The sequence below is a fragment of the Strix aluco genome, chromosome 9 (assembly GCF_031877795.1).
Source record: "Strix aluco isolate bStrAlu1 chromosome 9, bStrAlu1.hap1, whole genome shotgun sequence".
NCBI lineage: Eukaryota > Metazoa > Chordata > Aves > Strigiformes > Strigidae > Strix > Strix aluco.
In genome coordinates this window covers 31912367-31929722 of record NC_133939.1, presented here as the reverse complement: position 1 = coordinate 31929722, position 17356 = coordinate 31912367, and the positions used below count along the sequence as shown (strand labels likewise).

The 17356-nt window shown below is 42.5% G+C and overlaps 1 protein-coding gene across 2 annotated transcripts; it reads left to right on the top strand.

Moving 5' to 3' along the window:
• The first annotated feature begins 1031 nt into the window (after positions 1–1031).
• Positions 1032–16293, top strand: GYG1 (glycogenin 1). Of its 2 annotated transcripts, XM_074834485.1 has the most exons (8): positions 1032–1427; positions 4556–4691; positions 6580–6754; positions 7159–7321; positions 11023–11149; positions 14339–14558; positions 15225–15275; positions 15491–16293. In XM_074834485.1, the coding sequence occupies exons 1-8, from the start codon at positions 1244–1246 to the stop codon at positions 15659–15661; spliced, it is 1227 nt and encodes a 408-aa protein (XP_074690586.1). In that variant the 5' UTR covers positions 1032–1243; the 3' UTR covers positions 15662–16293. The 2 variants fall into 2 exon arrangements, with proteins under 2 accessions (XP_074690586.1, XP_074690585.1); XM_074834484.1 differs by lacking the exon at positions 15225–15275.
• Positions 16294–17356: the final 1063 nt, after the last annotated feature.

Below are 17356 nucleotides of genomic sequence, written 5' to 3'. Positions count from 1 at the left end.
CTCAGCACTGGTGAGGCCACTGCGCCCAGTGCTGGGCTCCCCAGTACAAGAGACATGGACATACTGGAGAGAGTCCAGCAAAGGGCCACGAGGATGATGAAGGCACAAGCAGCATCTCTTCCACGAGGAACAGCTGAGAGGGCTGGGGCTGTTTCAGGCTGCAGAGGAGAAGGCTCAGGGGATCTCATCAACGAGTACAGACCCCAGCAGGGAGGGTGCATCGGGGACACAGCCAGGCTCTTCCCAGGGGTGCCCAGGGACGGGACCGGTGGCCGTGGGCACACACCGACACGCAGGAGTGTCCCTCTGAACACCAGGAAACACTTTGTCACTGTGCGGGTGACCGAGCACCGGCACAGGCTGCCCAGGGAGGTGGTGGAGTCTCCAGCCCTGGAGGTGTTCAGAAGCCGTCTGGACATGGTCCTGGGCACGGGGCTCTGGGTGGCCCTGCCTGAGCAGGGGGTTGGACCAGACAACATGCAGAGCTCCCCGACAGCCTCAGACAGTCTGTTGCTCTCTGATTCTTTGGACTAACTCATCTCTTCAGTTACTGGTATTGTGTATATCTACATCCTTCACTACTTGTCATCATCTTTAATTGCTTAGCTTTGACTAGTAGATAAAAGAGTTGTGTAACAAAGAACCTGTACTGGAGTCTTTAACACTCGTAAAGCTTGCAAGGGTGACACAGAACACAAGAAAATTATTAGCACCCTCCCTATATTCCTGAAAAGGTACAGCTTAAATTTAAGGACTGAGCTCGAGCCATAAAGAAAATATCTAAGTCCGGGCCTACCTCCTCCTCTCACCTGCTGACACAGCCTCCCCAGAGGTGCGCTTCCAACAGCACCCGTCCTGCCGACCTAACAGCGGCGGGACGCTGTAAGCCTCCGAAGGAGCGCACTCGCCTCGCACCTTTTCTGGGGCCCCTCCCGCCACGGCGCAGCCCCCTGCAGCGACCACCGCCCAAGGGCGCTGCCCGCCGCGCCCGGCCCGCGCTGCTCCTCCCGGCAGCGCCGGCCCCAGCTGCCATTTTGCGGCGGCGCCAGGGTCGGACGCCCAGCGCGCGCTTCCCTCGAGCGGCTGTGAGGCCGAGCACGCGCTCCCCACAGCCGGCTCCGGGCCGGGGAGGGGGCGTCCCTCCTTCCCCCCGCGGCAGCCCGAGGAGGGCTCGCAACCCCGGGGCGCTCCGCGGGCCGCGGGAGGCCGTGACGGCGCGGCCCCCCCCGCGGCCGAAGGAGGGATGACGTGCCACCGCCGCGGGAGACCATGGCGGAGACCCCACCCCGCGGCGGCGCGGGATTCCTTGGGGCGGGGCCTGCGCCCGCGGCCAGGGGCGTGCGGCGCGTGGCTCCGCCCCTATATAAGGGCCGGGCGGTGCGCAGCGCCCGGAGCGCGGCCGTTCCGCGGAGCTGGCACCATGGCAGGTTAGTGCGCGCCGACACACCTCCCCAGGACACCGGGCTGCGGCCGCGGAGCCGGTGCACGGTCCCCGCTGGCGGGGCGGGCCAGGCCAGGCCAGGCCGCGCCGCGCCTGGTCGGGGCGGGGGGGGGGGTGCGGCTGGGGCCGCTGTCGATTCGGCGTCGCTGTATGCCGCCCGCCTCGGAGCCCGGCCCAGGGCTCCGTCCCTGACGGGAGGGATGTGGCGGCGGGCAGGAGGGAATCCAGCCCTCTCCTGAAAGGCTGAAGGGCGCGTGTAACTTCGGTGCGTTTTGATACTTCGCAATGAGCAATTCCCTACCCCCTCTTCAAGTATGCCTTGGTTTTTTCTTCTGGATTTTTTTTTCCCCCGATTCTCATTTTACCTGAAGCCGTGGACGGAGTCGGTTCCCCTTTGAGATCTGGAAGGCTGTAGGAAGTCTAGTGCTCTGCCTCCCGATGCACGTCTTGATTAGATGCTCCTGTCTCTTTAAGAATCTTATAGTCAAAAAAAAAAAAAAAAAGTCGGATGTACTAGTACCTAACTCAGAGAACAGGGAAACAGGCAAACACTTGTGAACTCCGGCTCTGCCTAGGAAAATGCGTTCGGGGGAAGTTTTGAAAGTTCTGGGGAAAGCACTCTAGTCCCCTCCTGCACGTGTCAGATGAAAGATTGCGCCTGGCTGAGTATCCCAGGATGCTCTCAGGCGTGCAGGGGCTAGTGCAAAGTGTACAGATACTGCAGCCTGTGAACTCGGCAGCCAAGGATGTCTCTGAAGTAGCTCGGTTTTGACTGGATAAATCAATTACGAAGCTGTGCAACTGCCTCACGTTCTCTGTGTTGTTGCAGCCGCACTGTTACTAATAGTTCGGTATGTTTTAGGGAGTGACAGTGACTGCTGTGTGAACATGACCTGCTGTGGAGGAAATGTTTACAGAGAAGGGAGAAGGGGGAGAGATGGGAAGGGAGAACCCATGTAACAGCAATACTTGTGGCTTAGGTAGAATGGACCGGTTTCTTGCAGATGTAACTTCTATATTAAGCAGCAACTGGTCTTGCCTATTTTGTGGTATGGACTCATACGTAACATGTCTGCATGTGCTTTAGAGAAGGTATGAAATAGGACATAGCTTATTCAAAACGTTGGAAAGCTGTACTGACTTGGATGCTCTACAAGTTGCCAGTATCCTCCTCCTGTCAAGCAGTCATAAAGTTTCCTACTGCAGTTGGGATGTAATAGGGGGCTGCTTAGCCTTTACTCCATTAAATTGACATTATTTCTCTAAGACCTTTGTGTGCAGATAGTTTCAGTAGGATGAGGAGACGTGGTAGAAGTATGCCTGTTAACAGTTTAATGAAAAAGACTAGTCTTTCAGTGGCAAGGTCACTTTAAGAATTAGTCTTACACTTATGGGGAAAAAAAAACCCCACCAACATGAGCACAAGCCCACTGTGTCAACACTGGATTTTTAGTGAGCTGACTGTCAGCACAGAGTGGCAGACTTCTGTGTATTGAGTAGTTGAGGAGTAACATGCAAATTAAGTAATGAAAAATGCAGCCCTATTAGGAGGATGTTCACACAGCTTAAAATGCTACACACTCGCCATTTGTAAAGCTTCAAAGAAACGCAAAATTGTTCTGTAGATTTGCTGAATTATATGAGCTATTTGAAATTGGTAGCTAAAGTGAACTGGGGAAAAAAAAAAATCTTTATTCCTGGCATTGCAGAAGCTTTTTTGAACTTTGTAATTGACCACTATAATCTAAATCCCTTGGGACTAGTTGGTTTTGCTGCTAAGCAAAATAGAAGGTTTTGTAGCTGTCTGTAGGGCTTGCAAACCAGGTCTGCAGAGCTTATAGACAATTATGGAATATGACTTTCTGTCATCAACTGTTAAAATGGTATTAAGTTAAAATGATCTTGATGATGACTGTCTCGACAATCTCTCTGAAAGTAGTGCAGTCAGTATTTTAATTTTACTACTAGACTTGATAGTTAGCCTTTAAGTGTCCAGAACCCTCACTCTCAATCCTGATCTAACCTAGTTAACTTCTGTAAAGAAAAGAAAACACAGTTGCTAAAATAAATTTAAAAGTGCAAATCTACTCTTGAAATTCCTTAGGAAGAAACTATTTTGTTGATGGTGTCAAAAATGGCTTGGTGGAAAAGAGCACACTTTATAAAGCGCTGTAGCTTGGAAAGGAGTACAACATGATTATAGTTAACAGGCCACATGACAATAGTTAACAGTGAACTGAAGAAGTTTAGAAGTTAGTTGTCTGCTTTTGTCAGTCCCACCCTGGCAGTTTAACACAACATGACAACTGAAAGAATGCAAAGCTTATATTATATGGCCTCAATTAGCAGTATATGACAAAGTGATCCATCTTAATTTATTTTTAAAATACAGCTGGGGCAGAAGATTATACTGTATAGTAACAATCCAACCTTACCTCTTTTTGCTTGAAGAGCAAAAACTGTTGCTGCAAGTCTTAAATTGCTTATCGTATTACTGGTTACTTCCCATTTAAATCTTGCATTCTTGTGATAGAGCTGCAGCCATGGGTTGCAGAACAACTCATCTGCAAAATCCTGAGCTAGCAAAACTTAATACTGTTGTCCAAGATCTAATTTAATGCTTACTTTAATTTGAAAATGAAACGTAAGTTTTATGCTGCTCTAGCTTCAGGGTTGAGAGCTGAACCTAGAGTAACTCTACAAAACTACTGTTACTAACTTTAGACCAAATGCAAGCTCACTGACTCCCAGTACTTTTAGCTTAAAAATAGTATATTAATGGCCAGAATAAGGCTCTTCAAACCTTTTGGATTGTCTCTAACATTTGGCGTGACTTACTTAACCTGCGGGCAAACTGGAACTGGTTTTCTCTTGCAGCAAGTCTTGATTTTGTGTCTGTTACTGCATTTTGCCATGTGTCAAGTTAATAGCCAGTATAGCTATGCAAGCATAATCTGTTTCATTCAGCCATGTAGGCAGGCCCAATACACAGAGTTAAAGGGCACATCTTAGAGGTCTCACAGCATGATTACCTAACAATACTAGGTTTCTAGTATATCTGTCTCAGAATCAAGTAGTGGATCATGCTAACTTGACCAAGTTCATTTCTTCCAGACCAGTCTTTTGTGACTCTAGCCACAAATGACTCCTATGTGAAAGGAGCACTGGTACTTGGTTCATCCTTGCAACAGTACAGAACAACAAGGAAGCTGACTGCACTCATAACTCCTCAGGTCTCAGATCTTATGAGGTAAGGTCACTTATATACTTCAAACTGCCACAGTTCCTGCTGATGTGAAGGTTGAAAAATGGAAGTTAAATTCCTTAATAGTAACCTTCCAAAACTCTGGAATCCTAACAGCTAAGCTTAGCAGATTTCAACTTATCTAGAATTCTGTAAGTTCTTCAAACATGAAACTGGTTGTTGGGTTTTTTTTTTCTTTCTTCCATACAATGAGTTAACAAATACTGTAGTTAGAGCACTAAACTGTGACTTGATATTCAACTGGATCTTTGCTCTTTCATAGTCCTACTTAGAACTGTCCAACAATACAATATTGCCTGTGCGTTCGTTAGTGCTGTGTGTATGCATGTGGAGGTGGGAGTAGGGGATTGGTATTTATTTGTCTTGCAGAAGCATTCCTGATTAAGATAATGTGACACAAGCTCTCTTGAAATCTAGCAGACACTTCAAATCAAATTTTATCATGAGAGAAGAAAATGAGCAGAACTAAAGTAGCACTGAGTATGTCAAATCAGCAGATCAACAGAGGCATCTCATGAGGTCACCATAGTACAACAAATTAACAGGCAACCACTTCCCACAGCCTCTCTAGAATAGTCTCAGTATGGAGTGGACTGGGTGCTCTTTCCACATGTAAGAGGAGGGTAAAAACCCAGTTAACTGAATAGCTGCATGAACTACAGATGGTAGGCCAAGATTCTCTACACAGGGAAGTTCTTCTGAAAAGATCTCTCAATTTATAGACAGTAGAGAAGCAGCTCGATAATAAATGGAGTGACTCTCCCTGGAGTCTCTCAGCAACTAAACAGCCTTATAGATATAAAGACATTACATATAGGAACATCCATTCTGGCCTGTTAGGTGAGTGTGCTCTTTTAAGATGAGTCATAAATGTCTTTATATGCTAGTGCAAGCCAGCTAGTACTATGCCCTCAGACCAGTGATACCTACCGACCTAGTGGCGTAACTGGAACTGCCTCACTCTGCGCCCACTAACAAGATATGTCTTAAGTTCAGAAGCGACTGTCCATACCAAACTGTCAGTATAGACAGCCTTGCAAGGCACAGTTCTAAAACTCATTTACAAGCTCTGTGGCTCAAATTGTACTGATAATTAATTGCTTAGCATTCAGGATACACTGTAGAATAGCGAGACTTTACAGATGCTTCATATTTTAAGCAGCATGAACTCCTTAACCTCTCTTGAACTAAGAGAACTGACGGTAAAGTAAAGCTTGGATATCTGCCACAGGATTTCACTACAGTGTCTGAAAGTTTTTCACCCTTAGGTGAACATGATACTGGGTCAAAACACTGCTGTACCCACAGCCATTATTAAGTGAGTCTTTAAAACTTTATAGGCTAAAGAAAGCTTTAGCAACTGGGTTTAATCAGATGTCCCTAACAGTCACAAATCCAGAACAGTGTTGTTGTAACTATTGCATAAACTTCTGTTTCAGCTCTTTAGAATTCAGCTGCTATCCTGCTCAAGCTACTCTAACAGCTTCCCATTTTCTTAATTGCCTGCTCAAAGTAGACTGTTAACTTGCCAAAAATCAGAGTGTGGCTGAAAAAAAGCTGTGCGGGAAATTTGTACTATGTAGCCATGACGTACTGGACTTGGTAGCAATGTGAGCTAAAGCCCTGCTTGTGGAAGAAAAAAAAAACAAAACCCAAACTTCTTTGTTTCCCAAAATGCGCCCATTACGAACTAGAAACCTTGAGGCAGGCAGGTGTCCTTGTGCGTGACAACACATGCAGTCAAGATTCTCTACCTGGCACAAGAAACACTGCCAGCTTCCCTGTTATTCCACTTCTTTTTATGGAAACTGTCACATGGTATGGTGCTGGCATAACAATAGAACTACCTCTTGGCAATTGACTCTTTCCCCAGGAGAGTGCTGGAAAAAGTCTTTGATGAAGTCATATTGGTAAACGTCTTGGATAGTGGGGATTCAGCACACTTGGCGTTAATGAAAAGACCTGAGCTGGGTGTCACACTAACAAAGCTTCACTGCTGGGAACTGACACAGTTTTCAAAATGCGTCTTCATGGATGCAGACACAATGGTTAGTGGTCATGTCTCATGGTACCTCTTAATGACCTGGTATGGGGGTTGTTGGATTTTTGTGGGCTGTTTCTGGTTTTGTTGTTTGGGGTTTTTTTTTTTTGGAGCGGGGGGAGGAGGAGTGGTATATCTTTTTTTTTTAAGAGAAGGGGCAATAGAGGCCTTTTTGCTATTTGGATCAGTAACTCTAAAAATGTATGTGCCTTTTTTTACCTAAATTAATTGTAACATAGTCTGTGGGGACTATCTCCATAAAGTATTGTCTTCCATAACACAAGATCATCGATAAGAGAACTTTCTTTCATGTCTCAAGGTGGATGTCAAAATCCATTCAAACACGATACCCCATTTCCTAACCCAAAAACCAGAAAACAATTTTTTTTTTTTTACCCCGTTTACAACTAGGTTTTGTCAAATATCGATGAGCTTTTTGAGAGAGAAGAGCTGTCTGCAGCACCAGATCCAGGCTGGCCTGACTGTTTTAATTCTGGAGTTTTTGTTTACCGACCTTCCATTGAAACATACAATCAGCTGTTACAGTTTGCCACAGAGAAAGGCAGCTTTGATGGTATGTATTAATTTGTATTTCAATATAAGTTAGGCCAAAATGCTAATAGTGGTTGGGATGGCTTACACAACACAAAAGCAACGGCACAAAAACTATATCCTTCTCACCACAGAGGCTATCATTACAATATGTAGTAAACTTACTTTTTTCAGGCTTCATGAAATAAAAAAAACCCTAGGAGTTTGGGCTCAAAACTAGTAGCTGTAAGCATTAGTGATATAGATTCATGTAACAAGAAATCTTAAGATGGAGCAAGCACAGTGCATGCATTAGCACATGAAACAGCAGTACTATGCTTTATGCATTCCTAACACTCAGGACTTGAACGTTTTATGCTGACTCAAGTTGCTGTGGAAGAAGAGTACTGATCAACTTGAGTGCAGCTTCAAGAGAAACAAACATTTGAAGATGCAACTACCTCTTTGTATGCTCTGTGATAGCTTCCTGTCATTACAGGGTGGTGACTGTCTTTTTCCCAATATCAAGTGCACGTAGCCTTGGCTGCTTCCCACTATAGGTCACTTGGGATTGGCCGCTGTGCCAGATTTGAGAAGCCAAGTTCTGCTCTCCTGTACGTCTCCCAAATCTGTTACCACTGCAGTAAATGCACATGTCGCTTGAAGACTGCTATAGTTAAAGGCTTCTGAATGACACTCACTGCCTCCTGTCACTAAATTTCATTATGTAACTACTGTGGTACAAAACAAAGTCTAACTGAAAAAGCTACAGAAAACTACATAAATAAGACCACAAAATGGAACTCTTAATAGAAAGTAATTAGCCATCCTGTTGACTTACCTTTCAGTACTTTGTAAAAAGTAAAAATTCTAGATGTTACTCCTAGTCTGCAGAGTAATTCCTGTTGCTATGTGGCCTCCTAAAGAACATTAGTCGCAGCTGGATTCTTAATGCTACCATACGAATAAATTCTAGCAAAAATGAGTACTGCAGCATAATGAAGGGTCTGTCTGTACCTTGCTACTGACAAGGTAGCAGTCAGTAGCTCTGGGAGTGCTCTCAAATGTTAGGTGTAAATTGATCACCAGCTATGGCAAAAGCTGTAGCACAGTACTCAATTTTTGCATTTTAAAAACCCCAACCAACCAAAAAAAACCCAAACAAACCCACATCTGACTGTTGAGTAGCTCCAGGATCATGCAAGACTTGGTAAGTGTCTCCTCTGAGCTTTGTGCTTGACTGCTAGCAGAGCCATCTTCTAGGTCTAAAGCCCCTGTGCTTTAAAAGGATAGAACTGCTTCCACAATATACTTTCTGACTCAAAAACTCAAGCCACACGATGGTGAAACTTCCTCAGTGTCCTAAATGTGAAGCAATCGTTGCAGGTCTTAACAGCAAAAATGGTGGGTTATTGGTTTAGGTACCAAATTTCTAGAACTGTAATTTGTATTTCAGCTTTAAAATTTATTCTTTTGTTCTTAAATGGTAGCCCTGATGTGAGTAATGAGACCATGCAGACTTGCACTACCTGCATAAGCTGCTGCTCAGTTCATGAACTCGGGGAGAAAGGGGACCTAAACCTAAATCGATCTAGACCATAATAGAAGTTTCCAGGAAACTTTTTGTGAGAGAAACACCTGTGAAGGGTCGCTGCCCTTAATAGGACCCAGGGATGCAAACTCAAGCTCCCAGGGTATGCATAATTGAAGTCAAGCTCTAAACACCCCATCTGCAGTAGTAGTAACTAGGGAATGCAAGACCTTCCAGAGTGTTTAATGTTTATAACAGCAGACAGATGCCTCCTCTGTAATGCTGTTGTCTAGAAATGGTGGAGCACTGGCTACTTATGTAGACAACTGCTTTGTTTATGTGAACGAGGAATATGTCATGCAATAATTCTAGATACTATCAAAAATTAGTGGAGTTGGTTTTAAAAGAAATCTGGTAGTACTTAAGAACATTGCTATTCCTTTGACAATCCGTTGACGCTTTAGCCTGGGATTGGTTGCTTTTACATATAGAGATACAATGCAGCAGGACTGTATCTGTAGATAAGTAGCTAATGTAACTACTGCCTGATTCTTTCACCTTATATCTAAGGTCTCGTTTATACAAGACAACTGTTGAAGTCTGAACTGGGACAGCTGAATGTTGCTTTCAGTGGCTGCTTTGGTACAAATGCATGCAACCTGAAAAAAGCTGAGTATGTAAAACAATCTGAGTGAGAGGAGGTCCTGTAGAATAAGTTAAACACATTGTTGCTGCCCCTTCAGTTATGAGCTATCTGTGCTGAGAGGGCACCCCAGACTTTCTTCTCTTGTAGATGATCTTACTGTTAACATATGCATTCTTAACACAGCATTAAGTTTAGAAGTGAAGATGAAACACAGCTGAGTAAAGACCAGGGGACTTGTCTGGTTTCTCTGTTCTCTTGTGATGGGCATGACTTCTTCAGAAGTGCTTTCCTGCCTTTATGCATTGGGAGGCAAGTCAGACGTTTGAAATTACTGGACCGAGTCTCTAGGCAATTTCTCACTCTGCAATCTGCATGTATGCTGACAGCTGTAACAGGATACTTAGAATTTATATTTGTCAGTGTGCTGTCTAAGTTTATGCCCAGTGTCTAGATAGTTCAGTTGCAAAAAGAAAATTCAAACAGCAATGAGGGTGTAAACCTTAGTACTGCCCTAAATCTAATCATAGGCCAGTCAAAAAAACCCTTCCCTGAGTCAGCAGAGACTGAGTGCTTTAGAAAATTAAAGATTAAAAAGAACATTTTTTTTTTTCTAGCTAAGCTATGCATTTACCTCCTCTTGAGCAATGCTACTTGTGAATGCAGTTACAGGTGAAGAAAGCAAATGGAAGTTGAGGGACTCCCTTCAATCTCCTCAATAAGAGGAACTATTGGAACTTAAAGACATTGCAGTATATTCACTACAATGAAGAATGTAGTAGTTCTTATTTCTCAGTAGGTGCTTATAAACTAGTCTGCTTTGGGCCAGACACCTTTCTGTAGCTACTCTACTACCGACATATCAAACAACTTCAGACTCACTTGACCTTGTTTCAACTTCTACTTGCAAACTAAGAGGTGACCTCTCCCAACACAGTAGGTCTGGCCATAACTTATATTGCTATCCTTGCTTAAGGGTTAGTCAGCAACCTTTTAGTACAGAACTAGGAATGCCTATTGCCTGTTAAGGGATTTGATGATGTTTTACTGGAGTTCTCACCAAGACTGAATGTGCTTTCCTTATCAGATCACAGTGCAGGCAGATGGATCCAGGACTGCAGGTCTAACAGACTGCTGATACCCTAACTCTGGCATTGAAATGTTGGCCATACATCTGTAGGCATAAGTAATAAACCTAATCCTTGGCACTTGATCTTTTGAGCTACAGCTTTCCTGAAGCTGAACAGTACTCAGCTGTAAAGTCCTGGTTTTTGCTGCCTTATACAGCTTGAACTTAAGCTGTAAAAGAAACTGAATGGCAGGGTTTGTGAGTAGCTTGCTTTTTTTTGCAAAAAGTAACCCCACATACTATCTTTTTAATTCTCTGTGTTTTGGATTTTCAAAGGCTGCAAGGTTTACAGGGCTGTTCACAAATAGAACTCTAGTGCTCTGTGCCAAACTCCTACCGGACACGACAACTGCATTACCAAATTTTACTTAGTAGAGTGATTGAAAAAGATCCTAAAACAGCTTTCTGATGCTTGTAGCCCATTAATGCTTTTTCTTTCAGGTGCAGATCAGGGGTTATTAAACACCTTCTTCAGCAGCTGGGCAACAACAGACATGAGCAAACATCTACCATTTATTTATAATTTGAGCAGCACTTCTGTATATTCCTACCTTCCAGCATTTAAAGCGTAAGTTCAAAATTCTAAGATGACTTTCAGAGCTTATATAAACAATCTTCTTGTAACAGAATAAACAGTCACAATATGAACTTACACAATTTTTCTAAAGGGAGACCATTATTGTCACTAAAAGAAGGTATAATAGTTTCCTCTCAAAAAAAAAGTTTAATACTAATTAAATGAATCACCTCATGATAAATGCAGGGAGAAAGCTGTATGTGGAGCTTAAAACCACTCGTCCCTGGTGGTAACACTGAAGCTGATTTAGAGTAAGCACATTTGACAGGTCACTTGCAAAAGGAAGAACCACTCCTCCAGTATGGGATACTATTACAGCTCTAACCAAAGGCAGTAACTCTTGAGTCAGCTCTGGAATCAACTTGAGCTGAACTTCAGCATGTCACTGGTGGTATTGTTCCCACCTAGGTAACTTGCCCTTTCCTCACTCAAATTCCTCAGGGTATTTCACAACCATTAGTTACAGTTCATCTAATCAACTAATACTATTGAAATAAACATGGTGAATAAAGACCTTGTATAAAGCTAGAAGTCTCTCCCAACAGTCTTTCTAGGTCTCAGACAGTTCCTTAAGTAGTAGCAAGATGGAACACAGACTGCCGCCAGTCACCACACCATTGCATGTTTCCTGTGTAAGGAAAACTACCCTATCCTCCCTAGCTAGCAGCACTAGATTTGGCATGTGAGTAAACTGTATGTCAGTGGCAGGGTCACTCAAAAGTATTATAACAAGCACAGGAGGAAGGTGGGGAAGCATGGGAAACTGAAATGTTACACAGAAACTGTTAAGAGCTGCATAAGTTGGAGGGGGGCAGGGGAAGTACCAATTGCATAAAAACAGTCTGATCTCTAAATGACATCAGGTTACTAGTGTCCAAAGCAGCAGCTATCATAAGCAGGGCTGTTGCTGGCTCAAGATCAAACTATGTCTTGTGATCAGAATACCATTTGAAATCCTGTCATGCTAAAAGTGGAACACTTATTTAAAGAAATATATGCAAGCCTAAGAATGACTAAGTAGTTGGATAGCGTTTGATAAGCTAACGTCTATTGTAACGTACGTCGTCTTTCCATGGCTGGCTGGTGGTTAGTCACATGACCTTAAATTTACAAATGACCTTGTTGCCACAAAAGACTAATTGGATCTGGGGGCTCCTGACAAAAATTCCATTTAACTGACTGAATCAATGGCCTAACTGAATTCAGCAGACCTTCAGAAGTAGAATGCTGGAAGTGCAGCCCTTTAAGTAGAATACCCTGCTCAATAGGTGGAACAATTTCCCTTGGTTAGATCAGCAGCTACACTCCTGATAATCAGCAGTTGGAATAAAGTGAAATTTAAACCTACTGACATCAATAGCTAAGTTTTTCGCAGCTTTGTACAGCGAGACTAGATTTCACAGCAGTCTCAGTAATCCTTTTTCCAAAGGAAAATGCCAATTCATGACAAATGCTCTCTAACTTCAAAACATTGATGAAGGACTTTTCTGGGAGATGGGGAAAGATGGATTAGTTGCTGAGGCCACTGTGGACATAAAGCTTCCTAACAGTTGAGCTTAAATGTCCAAAGAAAGTTTTGCAGATCTAGAAAGTATCTAGAAAGCAGATACTATAAACATTGTAGAAACTTGGCATCTGCCAACTGTTGTGCAGGTCTTAAGTGGACAGAATATTAGAACACACTTCTCCCTTTGCAGCAATTGTAACATAAAGCTTCTTAGGCATCCTCTAGCTTAAATAGCCTTGATTTTTTTTTTAAACAATGACCAGTGTCCTTAGCAGCAGCAGCCGCCTCAGATGAAGAAATCTCAGGCTGTTAAGTAGGGCTGTGACAGCTAATAAAACTAAGGTAGTTCTCTTATGTCAAATCTTGACATATGGAGTTTAAAGTTAAATCCCAGGAACTGACCTCTTGGGCAGATTTTTTTTTCTTGTAATTAGTACAAATACTTGACCTTGTTTCACACATGCATACATTTTCATTCTGCAGTAAGATCAGTTGTGCTCAAAACACTGAACATAAATATTGAAATACAGTTAAGGATCCTACAATAGTACAAAAATGTCAACCCAAATGCATACTGTCTTGTTTTGAATAATCTAAATTTTTTTGAAACATACCTGCATTGTCTCCATATGTAAAACTCCTTAAATGTCTGAGTCCTGGTCAAAATGACCAGGGTGTGGCTAACAATGTTAGACAAACTGGTTTGGCATTATTATCTATTTTAATAATGTTACTCATGTGTTGAGAAGAAATCCTAATGTGATATGAACTGAACTAGGTGAGAGAGTCGCTGTTACTAGAGAGACTGGTATTGCTTGTTCACAAAACTGACTCAAGCTGAACTCCCATTCTATTTTTCTATGGTTCCAGAACTAAGGCTGTCTCTTTTAGTGTTCTTTACTTCAAAAAGGGGTGCATCTCATCTTAGTGGAAAAGAACATACTGGTAACATTTGGGACACAGCTAGAAGTTCATATTGAAAATGGATTTAAAATAATTTTTAAAAGAAACAGAAAAAAAAAACCCACTACCACCAAACCCACCCATGGCTAAACTAAGATTACTTAGGTTGGTTGTCTAGCAAGACCCTGCTGCACCACCATCACAAGTCCTCTGAAATGCCTGGGTTATAGAAAGCTATTATTTTGCAGGGGCACAGCCTTCTTGCAGCAGGGCCTTCCAATGATCCATTTCTATAGGGCTGTAAACCAAAAGGGTAACTCTTAACACTCACCCTTTTCTACATAATGCTTGTAATGCCTAATTATCTGGATCACTGACTTTGGAGTAGAATCTTTTTCACTTTTAAAACCAGTTCCGATTGCAACGGCTGCTTGAGACTGCTCTCTCCTGAGCTTTGGACATCACTCTACCTAAAGACTTGAGTTGGCTGTAAGTACTTAAATAGCCCAGACCATTAGGTTTTGGCTGTATTCTGACTAGTGTAATGTAGAAATTGTTTTGCATTTTTTTCTGTTGTATAGTGATGCTTTTGGTCCCAGTAGGCATTGGCAGTTTGATCATTTAGTGTTTAGCCTCCTAAATACATTAATATTTCTGTTTTCTGGACACTTACAGAAACTGCAGGTTATAAAAAAATGTTTGCCAGTCAAAACTCTTTGTTTTCTAGACCCCTGCACAAACGGTGGGTTCTAACTTTTTCTGTCCAACAGGTTCGGTGCAAATACTAAAGTGGTGCATTTCCTCGGAAGCATAAAGCCATGGAACTATACATATGACTCCAGAACAAAAAGCATAAAAGGCAACATGGACGACCCTAAAATAGTTCACCCAGAATTCCTCAACATGTGGTGGGGTGCCTATATAGCTAATGTTTTACCATTACTAGAACAGCATGGAATTGTTGAAGAAGCTACTACAGGTGTAAACATGGTACGTGCTTTAATATTCTTGTACAAACTACTTGAGTATGGATGACAGGTTCTTTACCATTCCACTGATTTCCTTTCCCGCTGCCCAACTCAAAGCATGGGTGTGGTTTAGTTGGTGGGATGCAGGGGTTTTTGGTTTTGTTCTCTTAAGCTTGGAATAAAAAACACTACAGAAGAGAAGCATGCTATAGGGGTCTTGAACTTAGCTGTCTGCTTGCCCAAAACAAACTACGTGAAGAGCTAATGGTGCACCAGAAATTATGCTGTAGTAACTTCTTTAATATATACAGAGAAGGGCCCTAAGAAACTCTTAATGTGTTGCAGCCAGTAAGGTTCTCAAGCAGAACCACCCCAGCTCAGCATGCAGTGTGTACATACAGACCTTGCATGGTGAGCAGATCTAGGTAAGTCTAGAACTAGAGAGTGAATACAAACATAGGCTGGCAGTGATGAATCCCAGTACTTATCAAGGCCAAAGTAATGCTATGCTTCTAACTCTAGTTCTCCTTCACAGAGTCTAGTAGCTTGCATCTGACTGCAGACTTTAGTCTTAGTATAGTACATGGGCCAGTTTAAGTTCTCAACCTTTCTAAAACCAAAGTTACTGATCCCTTAAGATGTGCTTTCTCTTGTTTATCTTACATTTTTTCTAATGAACTATTTGCAGCTATCAGGCTTGGTCTATACTCTGGCTTTCTCTTGTGGCTTCTGTAGAGAGGTATGAAGAACTTAAACTTTTACTTTTTTTTTCCTCCCTGCTAACTTCTGTAACTCTGCTTTGTTATTTTGCTAGGAAAGCTGCACAATCCCTGCCCATTGGCAATGCTTGCTGCTGCGCATGAGAACGTCTACTTCGTTGTCCCATTTTAAGACCTGTTGCTCGCTTTAGCTATGCAAAGTATTTCTGTATTTTTACTCTGCCTTTCCTTTTAGGCAGAGGTTACAGAGGCAGTGTCCCACATATCAATATCAGCACCATCACCAGTATTACCAACTGTATCTTCAGAAGAACGCAAGGAACGGTGGGAACAGGGCCAAGCTGACTATATGGGAGTGGATTCCTTCGACAACATCAAGAAGAAACTTGACACCTACCTTCAGTAGAAATGCCTGTCTCAACAGTGGTGATGCAAGGACTTGTTCCAGAACTAACAGCTAGAAAGGTGTAGATGGTGGTCAGTTACACTTGCTAGTAGCTTGATGAAAAACTTCTTGGCTGAAGGCCTCTGCAGTGCTACAGATGAAGACTGAGCAAAAGCTAGGAAGCAGAATTCCTTGGGCCACCTGTAACTGCCCAATTTCCAATTCTACCTACTAGATAAAACCAGGTATTTTCAGCTTAAATTTTCTTCTGTTGTGATCAATTGGCTCAACATATTCCTTGAAACTGGGTTTGTTACCTCACCTCATTAAGGTGATTAGCATTGATTCCTTTGCTTGCTGTTTTAGATGTAAAATCTAATTCATGGGATTGCTCATACACTAGAGTGGTAGCCATTCTGCTTTACCATAAATGTATTAAGGTCACTGGGATACACACAGATGTAACAGTAATAGCACTGCTTTGCTCTTCCAGTCACAATTGCACTGAAGTTTTGACCAGGTTCTTACGCACAGTGCCTACAGCATGGCAGAATGCATTTTTTTCAGTTCTGTATACTATGGGACTAGTAAACCGAGTTTTATCTGTTACTTGCAATGTTACACTTGATACAAAAATAAAAAGTTGTCATGCATTTCTGGCTGCCCTAAACTCTTGAGCAATTAAAAAAGAGGGAGCTTTGACACAGTTTAACTAAAATATTCAACAGGTATAATCCTTAAGCTTTCCTAATGCTGCTCTAGCTGACAGTAGCAAATGTCCAGGTTTTCTTACCAACAGCTAAAGACTACTTACTGATCATGAAAAGCAAAAATAAACTCCAAACCACCAGAACACTGTGGTTTTTAACCACCTAAGTAACTAAACAGCTTCAAATCAGACAGGACTTTTCTGTTCTCAGATTTGACCTTTATCTGTTTGTGAATACATTAACTGCTTTTGGGGGAGAGACCTTAACTAGCCTGACTAGTTAACTAGTACTGACTCCACTAAGTGTTTATGTGGCTTTGGAACATGGAAACCATCTAGGAAAAAATGATACTAGTAATTGTTTTCGTCATCATAACTCAGCTACTCTGCAAAATGTCAGCATATTTTAACACAAGTAAGGATGTAGCTTAACTTGCCACTGAAATTGAAATCCTCATGGAATTTTGACTTAGAAAGAATGAACAAAGCCAACTCATTCATAATCAGGAATTATTTCTTCAGTTTATCTCTAAACATCAGCATCTGAACCACAAAAACCCAAAGGAAGGTTAAATTTTTGACCAGGTGTAGCTCTGTTCTCTTGTTCTGCCAACTTTCCAGTGACCACCAGTTACTAGGGTTCATGCTGTCTTTTGTCATTCATGTCTTTTTAATTCTTTCTCCAACACACCTAAACCACACTTTTCTCCATAGCTAAGATGCTGGCTCCCCAAAAACTCCATCAGCTTGTTAGGTTACATATTCTGAATTCCCTTCTCACTCCTTCCCTTGGCTCCTTGTTTCTCCAAACATCAGACATCTTTCCTTTATTTCTCAGTCCTTTTCCATTTCCTATGTTTGCAATTCATCTTATAATCAGCTGGCTGGTGTTCCAAGATGTAAGAAAAGGTGAAAGGCATTAGAAGCAAATCAGAGTCCATTTCTTTGCTGCCAAATACACTTCCTCAATCTAAACTGAAACAGTAGCCTCTGCCTCCAAATTCAAA